Source organism: Telopea speciosissima, chromosome 10, assembly GCF_018873765.1.
Source record: "Telopea speciosissima isolate NSW1024214 ecotype Mountain lineage chromosome 10, Tspe_v1, whole genome shotgun sequence".
Lineage (NCBI taxonomy): Eukaryota > Viridiplantae > Streptophyta > Magnoliopsida > Proteales > Proteaceae > Telopea > Telopea speciosissima.
Window position 1 is genome coordinate 60,321,125 of NC_057925.1, and position 12,736 is coordinate 60,333,860.

Below are 12,736 nucleotides of genomic sequence, written 5' to 3' on the forward strand. Positions count from 1 at the left end.
GAGAAAATATGGGGTGAACCCGTGAATTCTTGTCTGTACTATAAAAATACTTCATATGTCATCTGGACCATCCATTCAGTGAGCCTGTATGATCAGTTTAATTGGATGATTTTTATCATCTAAAACATATGCTTTCTCTATAGTAATGTTCATTTAAAAGAATGCAAGTGATTCAGACATTCAGTTATGGATCTTCTATATTGGGCACTGGGACCGGTGTATATTGATAAGATTGTTTAACATGTAAAAGGTATACACCTCAACTATAATATGATTAACAATTTTGGGACTTATGACTGCTTGCTAGAATTTGTAAAGCTTTATGTCAGTGTCATGGTTAAGCGTTTTTGTCAACCTTTCCTATTTCTATGTGTATTGGCTCTGTGGTGTTCATCATTTTTTTTAAATTTTTTGGTTTTCTCTTGTCCCAGCTTATCCAAAATTTACTCATTTAAATGGCTAAATATTTGGATGGGATATGGCTTTTTCAAGTTGTGTTGAGAATTGTTTTTTATTTTTATTTTTTAAAACAGAAAGAATTTTCAATGCCTTTTATATTAAGTATCTATCCACCACTTGAACCTCCAGCCAGTTGAAAGAACCACTTGAACTGTTGTGCGTGCTTCTTTCCATTTTATCTTATTGCTTTTGACTCCTTGTTGCAGATTTGGCGGAGATTGTGAAGTTTTTGGGTATTACAACTACTATAGATACTGAAGCTATCCAAGTGAGTTGTCAAGTTTCTTCTGCCATTCCTTCGTTATGGATATCGCTGCATGATGTTTTCATCCCTACTCTAAATTATTTTGTGCATAAATGATGTTCTCATCTCAAAACACAATAAAATTTAGTACTCTTCAAATTTTCAAACTTCATTGAAGTAAGTTAGAATTTGTCAAGAGCTTATTCTAGGACAAGAGATTTCATTTGAATTTAGGGAAAAAAAAAAATTAAAGTGTGAATTATAACTGAGGGTACCCAGTGTTAAAGAAAACTACGTTTAACGTACCTAACATTTTAAAAATTACGTTTGGGGTACTCAAGCAGAAACAGTGTTTAGGAGGTGTTTAGATATGACGATGTAATTACCAAAATGCCCGAAGTTTCTATATCTTTAAAAAGATTCCTATTGGAAGGATATGGTTTAACATCACGTTTTTTTACATTTTTTTAGCCTTTGATTTGGATAATGACCATTCATATAGCATTTTAAATCATGGAAAACATCATTTTATAATATGTTCTAAGATCATACCATCAATAGCTTTCGAAAAAATTTTAATGCGAAGGATGGGATTCAACCCTAATGTTTTAACATTTTTAAATGTTTGATTTAAATCTTGATCGTCCAATTTACATTTTAAATTATGACAAACACACTAGTACAATCCAGTCTAAGATCAAACTGTCATAAAATTCAAAAGGACTCTAATGGAATGATACAATTCAACCATTATTTTAGCATTTTTAAAGAATGTGGTACTAGAGGTGGGGGTACAAAATGTTGTCCGAGTGGTGACGGACAATGACAACTACTTTAAAAAGGCTGGGGAAAAGATTGATGTACTACAATAGGTACCACCCATTTTGGACACCATGTGCAGCCCATTACATTGACCTCACGCTAAAGGATATAGGGAAGAGATCCTTGGTATAGGGTATGGTCGAGAGGGCAAGACAAGTGAAGACATTTGTGTTCAACCATAGACGTGTTTCACAGATGTTGAGGAACAAGTGCGGTGGAGATTTGATGAGGCCTGACATTACTCGGTTCGCCACCAACTACATTACCTTGAAGAACTTTGAGACGAAGATGGTTTGTCTAAGCTCAATGCTTGTTTAAGAGGATTGGTTTTGTTAGAGGGAGTCGGGTTCGTCACAATTAGGGTAACACAGACGACCTGATGCAGATCCATCACCAAATAGGGCTCGTTTCATTAGAAATAAGTTTAGCGTTGGGTTACATACATGTTGGGCCTTTGATCCCATGGGTTTCTAATGTAATAGGCCACTTTTCTGGGCCTAAAATAGGGGTACATAGGTTGCATACGGGATTAGCCCAATACTTAGTTTTTATTGTGTGTTTTTAATTGAGCCGGTTTAGATTGGTTGCATCCAATTGGTTCAATTGGTCTAATTTAAGTGAAGTGATCCTATTGGCTAAGAGGTTCTTATATCCTATTGGCTACTGGGGAATCTTCTTTATTTTAAGTAGTTTAAGTTGTTTTAAGTCATTAGGACTCTATTTTGAGTCTATTTGAGTTTCCTAGTCAGTTGAAGTTGCCTAATAGGTTAGGGATAAGGTTAGGCCATTCCTTTTTAGTGTCTAAGTCTATTTTTTGAGTCTTCTATATAAGTTTGTAAGGGAGGCCAGCATTGTACACGAATTTGATTAATAAAAATTAGCTTTATGCTTGCTGCCTTTGTTGCTGCCTTTGCTCCATCGTGAGTGTGCCTTGTGAGTAATATCAAGGTTGAAGGGATTGGTGGATCTCCAATCGACTCCTTGCATTGTGAAGATCGGGAGGGTTGCTACTTATCTCCTTGCATTGTGAAGATCGGGAGACCCCATTGTTCATCTTCAAAGTTGTTGCCATTGAAGACCTGTAACAAGTAAGAAATTCTGCAACTATTCTTCTTCCTTCTAAAATGTCACATACAAGGTGATTTTCGTGAGAATTATGCCCAGCCAAATCTAACCATTAGAATCTGCTAAAAATTTGATCAAGTCTTTCTCAAACCCTATGAGAGACTCGATTCAAATTTCAGCACCATCCACCCAGCCGATTGTCTGAAATTACAGTTTTACCCCTCTCTCCTACTTCTACTAGGAAACCTCCATAACTCCAAATCTGTCCATCAGTTTCAAACCAAACTTTCAGCATACATCCCTTACATCATTGTTGACACTCGATCCAAGTTTCAGCCCCAAACTCCCACTTTATCCTCTCCATTCCTTCACTCCATTAAAACCCAAAACCTGCAACACAATTCTATCCAGAACTATAGAATTTTAAAACCTTCCCAAATCCTATTATTTTTATACCATATTGACCCCCTAGACCTGCCCATTAATACCCTATAAACCCCTTTCCCAATATCCAACCCTAACCCTAGGAATTGACCAAAATCCTAGTGTTGTCCATTCGAACCAGCAACCCCTTTTGTTATTTGATCCTGTTGTTTGGCTCCTAGTAGGCCTCCTACCTATCTAGGACTACATTACGACCATATAGAATGACCAATTTTGGCAGGACATGAAGAAGGTTGTTCGTATACTAGAGCCAATGGTAAAGGTTTTGAGGATGGTCGACTTTAAGAAGAAGCCTACCTTACTGCACCTGTTTGTAGCCATTGAGATGATGATGGACTCAGTGCAAGCAGCAATAACACGTGGTGGCATGTCGTACTTGAAGATAGTTGAGGATCGTTGGGAGAATTACATAATGCATCCATTTCATAGGACAAGTGAGTTTTATAATTTTATTTTATGCTACTTAAATCAATTTATGTTCCATTAACATCTTCATAAGCATTGATAAGTTCTTTATATCATTCCCAACATATTATCTCAATCCCAAGTATCAATACAAGTTTCGACTTGAGATGGACCAATCACTGATAGATGCAGTGGAAGATGTGGTAGCCAAGTTGGAGCCAAATCCAACTATATAGTCCATTTGCGAGGTGAGACTTGTAGTTTCTTAAGTATTTATAAGGAATGTAATTATTCAATTTCGTATTGATCCGAACATTACCAATGTTTGAAATGAGTATAGATAAAGAATTTCAGGGATGCACTTGGGATTTTCGTTCGTGCAACCATAAAGTCTAGTCGAGAAACCACATCTTCTGGTAGGTCCACTGCATTACTGTCTCCATTCAAGTTATATATGTATGTACCAAGTACAACCACTCAAAATGAATAATCTTAATGCTCTAATGTAGCTGAATGGTGGGTGCTATGTGGTAGTGATGCACCTAAATTGAGGAAGATATAAATTAAGATACTTTCCCAGGCATGTTTCGCCTTTGGATGTGCGTGCAACTAGAGTACATTCTCATTTATCTACTCCAAGAGGCGGGACCGATTGGATCATGCACGGTTGAAGAAGTTGGTGTATGTGGATTATAACATGATATTGAAGATGCAACACATACACATGGACATTGAAAATGATAAAGATCCAATCGAGCTTAACAAGATTTTTTAGGTGGAGTCAGATGATGAGGAGGATTCCTTGTACAAGTGGGTGAGGGATTGAGGTGACCCTATCATGGATCGGCCTAAGGGTAGGACCCGAGATTGCTAGTCAAATGAGTGTTGATGTCGACAAGTTTATGTCATCTGAAGAGGGCCGAGTTCATTTATGGACATCCTGACCTTTTTACTCCTGGGCCAGCCTTCTCTGCAGTGTCAAGCGTGGCCTGGTAGTATGTTCCTTGAGTAGCATTCCTAGGATGCTATTATAGAAGAACTTCAAAACGAAATCACCAAGTTTCCCTTTCCAACCACCCCAAACTTCCTTTGTAGTTCTTTGTGAGGTATCTTGAGTCCTGTATATCAGAGGATCCTGCTGAAGAATCTCAATGGGATCATCATCTGGTACTGGTACTCATGGTGGGGGTGCCCTCACACTCTGTGATCTTTTGAAAGGCAAATTCCCCTGCCTTTGCTTCTTCCTCCTCTCCCTGCAGGTCCCGCCTTTGGTGCAACTGCTCTAGAGCCAGAGGTACCAGCTCCTTTCCCCATCTTTGCAACCTTAACCCTCTCCATCTGATGTGAGACTCGACTCTCGGCCCTAGCCTGTTGGAACTGCCTCCACTCAGCCTATGTCTCGAAACCATCAGGCCCATAATCACTGTCAAAGTCATCAGAGGCAGCCCCTTCTTCTGGGAGTCCGGATCCTCTAGACGTGCCACGTGTATTGTTATACCCTAGTGTAACAGAACAAAAAGCTATTGCGTTTTTTACTGTATTTTTGCATTTTGTTTTTATTTTCTCTTCTCCTCCTCTTCTTCTTCCGTTGAATCGGGGAATCATGCGCACCAATCTGCAACCTACTTTTGCAAAAGGCAGCCATTACGTGCTCGCTTCGGTTGCATAAATTGTCCCTCTCCGCCACCGTTGTAACCTCCCCCGTCCCCCTGCCTCGTGTTCAATCCCCCTACCCTGAAGGTTGCAACCCCACCCTACCTCCCCAGTTTTCCTGCAACCCGCCATCGCTCTGTTTTTCCTTCAACCCTATTCCCCACCTGCAACTCCCCCTCCCTCCCCACCCCCTCTGTTTTTCCCGCAACCCCAACCCCACCGTTATGTCAGTTTTTTTTTAAAATTTTTTTAAGCCATTATTTACTTTATTATTACCCTTATTTATCTCAAATTTCTATCCGTTTCTCTTCCTTTACTGTGTCTATGATCTTCTTCAATCCGTTTCTCTTCCTTTTTTAAACTTTTCTTCTTCTTCTTCTTCTTCTTCTCTCTCTTCACTTGTCAGATCCCCCACCTCTGTTCTCACTCTCCCCCTTTCTTCCATCGGTCAGGCTTCAAGTCAACCCAAAAATCTCTCCGCAATTGGGTGGGGTTAAGGTTGTAGATATTGCAGGCTGGGGCTTTTATTTGGGTCAGGGTTGCGAATAGTGAGGTAGGGCAAGAGTTGCAGAGCAGGGTGGGTCAGGGGTTGCGTACAGGGAGATGGGGCGAGAGTTGGAGATGTCTGGGGTAGTCGTTCATATTCAACAAACCACCTGCAAAAAACAAATAAGTTTAATGTCCGGGGTTTTACCAAGTATCAGCGACGAACCTACTCATGTTAACAACGGAGATATCCAGTGATCGTGGCTTACAGGCTTCTCATGGATGCCGAGCTGAGCCCAAGTTATCACCTCCAGCAATTCTTCAACGGTTCCGTACCCACCTATCCGTCAGTGCCGATGAAGAAGGGGAGATTGAGATTGAGATTTGAGACTGAAATAGGTTTGTGGTTGAGAGGAGAGGAAACGAACAACGCAAAGCAGAGGAAGAAGATCTACAGTTAACTAATTTGATAGAATAAGAAAAAAAAGAGACAACGTCCTAACTTCTCTTCGTTCTCTCTGTTAAATTAGGTTTTCAACCATACAAGTGTGACACTCTAATGGTGTGTCCATGGTAATTCCTCTGGACGGTATATCCAGAGGATGCGGACTCTCTGCTGGTGGGTGTCTCTCTAACACTGCCTTGTCAAGCTCATCTCTTGCCTTTTGCATTTCGGACTTCTTTGTCTTTCTCCCTTCAAGAACTTAAACATGGCCTATTGTACCTGATAAGGAACCTTAGTACATTTTGTCACATTCCCGTAGCCACTAGCCAGATGCAACTTTTTTTTTTGGATAGGTACTAGATGCAACTTCAGTCTAGCCAAATGCCACTTCAGTCTTGTGGCCCCTCCTGAATTTAGTATCTTGTGACAATAGTTACACTGAGACCTTTTCTTGTCATTTCCTATAGGCACTCCGTGCCTCCATGCTATTTCTTCAGATCCACCCTCAGCCATGTGCAATCTTTTTACTTTTTTACACTGGTACATAAAAAAAATGCATTCATTTTTATCTACTCTATGTCATTTCAAACTCCAAAAGCAATCATATAGCTATTTTCAAAATTTTCCTCTAACTCTAATATTGTTTCTTAATTAAAAATAAATTTATAATTTTTTAGAAATAATAATAACATAATTTATCAAAAAAAATAATGGCTTGAGACATGAATCATCATTTTCAGTTGTAAATACAGCAACAATACTTCCATCAATTTTGAATATTTTTAAAACTAAAACAGAAAATTTTCTCTATTTTCTTAATTTAAACTTTAAAATCCAAAAATTAAAATAATTAATTTTCAGATAGAAAAAAAGAAACTCCTTGAGGCCATAGATCGATCAATGGTGTCCAACATATACAAAATTGACCTCTAAACACTAAGTATTAACCTTATATTTTTCATAATTTTGTTGCAAGATAATCAATTTTTTACCTGAAAATTTAGAATTTATTTTAAAAACAGAAAATGAAATCCAGCTCCGTGAAGTCATAGATCGGGCTACAATACAACAACAACAACTCTGCCTTATCCCAACTAAATGAGGTCGGCTACATGGATCCTTGCCCTTGAATCAGCTCTATTCGAGGTCATACTTGATGCAAGGCCTAAGCTATGCATGTCTTTCCTCACCATTCCTCCTAAGGTCATTTTAGGTCTACCCCTGGCTCTTTTAGTTCCTTCAATCTGAATCAAATCATTCCTCCGTGCTGGAACATCCAAAGGCCTCCGTTGAGCATGGCCATGCCACCTCAAACAACTTTCTTGTAGCTTATCATGTATCGGAGCTACTCCCAAATCAGCTATAATATGATCATTCCTTACTTTATCCTTCCTGGTTTTGCCACTCATCCATCTCAACATCCTCATCTCTGTTACATTGAGTTTATCTATATGATGCTTCTTAACCTGCCAACGTTCCACACAATTTATCATAGTCAGTCATAATGATTGTCCTATAAAATTTTCCTTCAATTTTAAACAAATACGTCCATCACAACACTTCGGATGCACCTCTCCACTTCATCCATCCTATTTTAATTCTCTGTGAAACATCATCCTTTATATTACCTTCTTTGTTTGTGATGGAGCCCATATACCTAATTTGATTACTTTGCGGAATCTCCCTTCTCATCAATTTTCACCACCTCATTATCTGTCCTAGCATAATTAAAGTTACACACACCATATGCACCGTCTTCGTTCTATTTATCTTAAAATCTTTTGATTCTAAGGTTGATCTCCATAACTCCAACTTAGTGTTAATTCTTGTTTTTGTCTCATCTACCAAAACAATATCAGCGTAAAACTCGTACACCAAGGAACCTCATCTTGAATGTCTCTGGTTAAATCATCCATGATAAGCACAATTGTAATTGGGAATTCAGTAACTTGACCCCTCACAGTTCTTACACTAGTCACCACACCATCATACATATCTTTAATTATGTCCACGTATTTACTTGAAACACTTCCCTTCTCTAGTACTTGCTAGATTAACTCTCTACGGATTCTATAATAGATCGGGCTACAGTGTATAACATATAAAAGTAGAATGCCAACCACCTAGTATTAATCCTATTTTTTTTTTCCATGACTTTGTTTTTGGGAAAGTGAATACCTCCAACTTTGGATCTTGCCCAAATCTTCCAACGTAGCAAATCATCACTTCCATTGCATTCCTCTACTGCCCAAGCACTGGTTCCAAGCTTGTACAGTGGTGATTTGGCCAAAAGAGCAAGAAATTTGGAGTTTTCAAGCTATTCTGTTGAAATCAGGCAAAACTCACAATACAGGTCGAAATTTCAAAATTTCATCCCATTTTGTGCAGAAACTTGCATTTATATCTAAGGTTTACCAAGTTTCGACCGAAATTTTGGAGAAGCTGTTCATAAAACCAAAATTCGGTCGAAACTTGGTAAACCTTGTGTTTCGCATGCCATTTGGTTTCAATACCTGGAGAAACCGAAATTTCCCCCCGAAATATCGTGAAACCTCGAACCATGATCTGTGTGTGTGTGGGGGGGGGGGGAGTGTTGTGTGTTGATATACATTGTAACATTCCAATACACCCCTATTGGGACCCAGCGAAAGCAGGACTTTCACCAGCCACCAAGTTACAGATCTTCTATTGCTACAAGGTTTATATCTTTGGGTGGATGGATTACATGGTGTGTCTTCTGTTTGATTAATAAAACTACCATACCTGCACAGATTTGAGAATTCTAAGTTGCTTTTAATGTTTGAGTTAATCTTAAGCTGATGGATAATTACTACAGGGACGAGGCAGCTATGAAGATCGTGCTGAAATGCTTCGCCTTATTGTAGATCTTGTGGAGGCAAGTTGTTATGCTGATAATCATGAATGGAGGTTGAGATGATTTACTTGGTTTACATGTCCTTGAAATTTAATTATCTTAAAAGAAGTGGTAACTTTATATTGTGTGCAATTATGTATTTGTCCAGTGTGGATGAGCAAGTGGCAAAAGACATACAACTCATAGATTCCATTGCTGAGAGACAAGCTCAAATTTTCTCTGAAGAATGCAAGCTGTTTCCTGCTGATGTTCAGATTCAATCCACATTTCCGCTGTAATCATGTTTTCATCTTTATTTTGCATCGTGAATCCAGTTTTGAAATTGTATGCTATTTTCTGACAGTCAAACTAGGGTTGTTGAAGTCTGGAATTGCCAAGTTGCAACTGTTGACTGGTGCCCTGGTTATTATGATTTGCTGCACTTAGTTTGTTCTAAGTTGCTCCAAACTAATCAACTTCTGCTGCCAGAATGCCTGCAATGAAATTATTTTACATACGATGGTGAGGAATGAAGTAATTTGGATAACAGTAGTGGCATCCCTCTTAATATGTGTGTGTAGTTCAGGTGTCTAGTGGTTTGACCGTAAGCTACAAAATATGGATTAATTGTCTAAAATTTTCATGCTAATTAAATAGTTTTAACGTTAGTTTCAAAAACTTACATTCTGCTGCCTCACATTTCCTTTGGGTGAATGCCAAATTGGTATGGTAACATGTCATTGAAACCTGGTACAAATAGTGAGTTAATTAAGATAGATGGGAGGGAATTGGAGACAGTGGAAATGCCCAAGTGTGAACTAATTATTGACCTGTACAACACCTTAAATGGATTTTTTTCTTCTTTTCCTTCTTCCTTCTTAGAAAAAACTTTTCGTAATTAGGATGGTTTTTAAAGTTGCTTAGTTTTGTTTACATACAATCTGAGTTTTGTTAGTGAAAAAGGTCTGCTGTTTTGGATACAGGTGAGTAATCTCTCTAACTCTGCCCTAACTCATAGCAGCAATAACCCCTGTTTCTTTAATTAAATTTCATTTGCAGGCCGGATGTTTCTGAATTGGAATTAAAGCTTTCAGAAGAGTCAAAAAAGCTGTTGAATCTTCAGCAGATGGTTGATGATTTAGCTTCAAAGGTTTGTTCCAAGTCTGTGGCCCACATATGTTTGAAAAATAGATTTTTGGGTTTTTTTTTTTGATAAAGAATATTTTGGGGTTATTGATTGTTTATTGAAGTTGTATTACATCTTTGTTAGTTTGACCTAAACATGATCTATTGATATTTTAACATCCATTTGGACCCTTATATTTTGTCCTATATGAGCTTATATCCATAACAGTTCTGTACTCCACTATCCTCATTCAGTCTTCACATTCTACATCAAAGTTCAAGGTTTTGAAATCTGGCTCAAAACCGAAATATTTCGCGAAGCCTCGAAATTTTGATGATACTTGGTAGGTTTCAGTTCTGATTTCGATTGATGGTTTTGAGGCCCAAATGGCTAAATTAGGACCCAAAACTTCTAGGAAACCCTATTTTAGGCACTCCAAATATAGTGGAACCCTTGGATTATAAAAAAACACATCCAAAATGGTAGTTTGGCTTCGGGCCCTAGGTTGGTGGTGTATGTTGTATGCTGTATACATTCTCTAATATGACCTATTGTGCATAAAATTTAGTACTAGAAAACACATAATTCAATTAAAAAAACTAAAAATGCATCAGTATTGAATAACATAAAATTAGAAACCATTTCAGAAGTAACAAATGTTATAAATGGTTCGTTACTGACTTTCTGAAGAGTGAAGAATACAAGCAAGTCAAATTGGATCCCTGTGTCCTAGATTCCTAGTGCCACATCAAATTCTGGACAGGATCATAATCACTAACAGATTGTTGTTGCTGCTGCCGAAGAAAGTTATCCTTTGACTGTACCACAAATGCTGGCCATCTCATAGTATGCCGGAATAAACACTCGGAGTCCTCCACAACAGCCTTATAAATGACATCATCAACAAATTGGTGGTACCCTAACCTAGGGTATAGATCTCCGAACTGTGAATAACTCGATCGAGAGCCACTGTAGTTGAAATATGGAGCCGGCATCTTATGGTTGGGGGGCCAAGAATGAGAAGATGTCCACAAATGATGACCCACCATGTGACTGACGCTTAAACTCAGAGGGTAATGATGAAGAAGAGCTATACTACCCATAGCTACCATACCCACCATACCCAATGTAGTCGGAACCGGTGCTCTCTGTGGCATAGGGTGGTGTACGTTGTTGCCCATGCATACTATCCTCCAGACTCAGGCATCCAGGAGTGTCAGTCAAGCCCGTAACATTGATGTCCATGTTATCGTCCTCCTTATCACGTCTGAATCGGTAGCACAGGCCTCTCGAGTTACCTACACGTGTGGGGGCACATGCACCGTGGTCAGCATCTTGTGTGGCATGATCGAACTAACTCTCGCCTATGAATCAGATGGGCTCTGGCTCTAGCTCCGGCTCTAGCAACATGTAATCATTTTCAAGCCATAAGAAGGTATCTCCTACTGAACAATAGGACAATGCCTACTTCCAGTTGGCGTTCAATAGTTTGGTTAGGTAGGACCACCCAGTTGATTGCCTAACAAAATAGTTGTTTAGCGAATGACTCAACCTATGCATTCGGTACGTAGTCATACTCCTCATGGAGGGATGCAAATCTATCATCCCCATCATCATCGCCACCATCAGACGGGACGGTGTGCGAGTGTGACCACTAGAATAAGCAATGCCCTCATCATCATTCCCCTCCAGGCTAAGACTCAAAAGGTCAGGGTGTGTATAAGTGAACTCGGCCCTCTCAAGACGCCATAAACTCGTCAACATCAGCACCCATCTGATTAGCAATGTTGGGGTCGGGCCTTCTCCCACGCCAATCCATAACAGAGTCACCTCGATCCCTCATCCTCTTGTATAAGGGATCCTTCTCATCACCTGATTCAACTTGAAAATTTTTTCTAAGCTCGATGGGGTCTTTATCATTTTTCATGCCCATGTGTATGTGTTGCATCTTCAGTTTCATGTTATAGTGCACATACACCTACTTCTCCAACCGTGTGTGACCTAATCGGTTTCGCCTCTAAGAGTGGATAAGTGAGAATATGCACCAATTGCGGTTGCATCCGGAGGCGGAACATGTTTGAGAGAGCACAATTTCCAACCTGTAAGTATTAACCCTATTTCTTTTAAAAAAATTGTTGCAAGAAAATCAATTTTTTGTAGAAACATTAAATAATATTTCAAAAACAGAAAATTAAATCGAGTTCCGTGAAGTTGTAGATCGGCCTACGATGTCTAACATATAAAAAAGTGAAGGCAACCACTAAATATTTACCATATTTTTTGTAAAATTTTATTTTTGGGAAAAGTGATATACCTTCAACTTTTGTATGGGAGTGATTTGGCAAAGAAACACAAAAACCCGGTTTTCTAGCCCTTTGGAGTCGAAACCAGCGAAATGCTCTTCGACCCTTTTTGTTTGAAACTTTACATTTTATACTATAGCTTTGTATTGTTTTGGTGGAAATGATACCGAAAACGAAATAGTGTCGAAACTCAAAATTTCAATCTAAATCTTGCATAATTTAGGTATCACACTTGGTTTCGTTTTGACATGTGTTGAAACCAAAATATGTCATGAAATTTTGGCAAACCCACTGAAATTTTGAACATTGTTCTAGACAAAAAACTATCCTCCTCCTCTCCAAAGTTTAAATCTTTTGTAGTACATGGCATGTTATGTTTACCTTGTGCCTCCATGCTTTTGCAACTTGAAAGTTTATTTTATTTTTAAAT

At 38.7% G+C, this 12,736-nt stretch overlaps 1 protein-coding gene across 1 annotated transcript in view; it reads left to right on the forward strand.

The window, feature by feature from the left end:
• Window positions 1-12,736, forward strand: part of LOC122641968 (AUGMIN subunit 7-like) — a 37,288-nt gene that overhangs the window by 22,161 nt on the left and 2,391 nt on the right. The window contains exons 6-9 of the mRNA XM_043835325.1: window positions 666-727; window positions 8,860-8,951; window positions 9,047-9,172; window positions 9,937-10,027. Coding sequence (XP_043691260.1) covers window positions 666-727; window positions 8,860-8,951; window positions 9,047-9,172; window positions 9,937-10,027 — 371 coding nt within the window. The remainder of the gene's footprint in view (window positions 1-665; window positions 728-8,859; window positions 8,952-9,046; window positions 9,173-9,936; window positions 10,028-12,736) is intronic.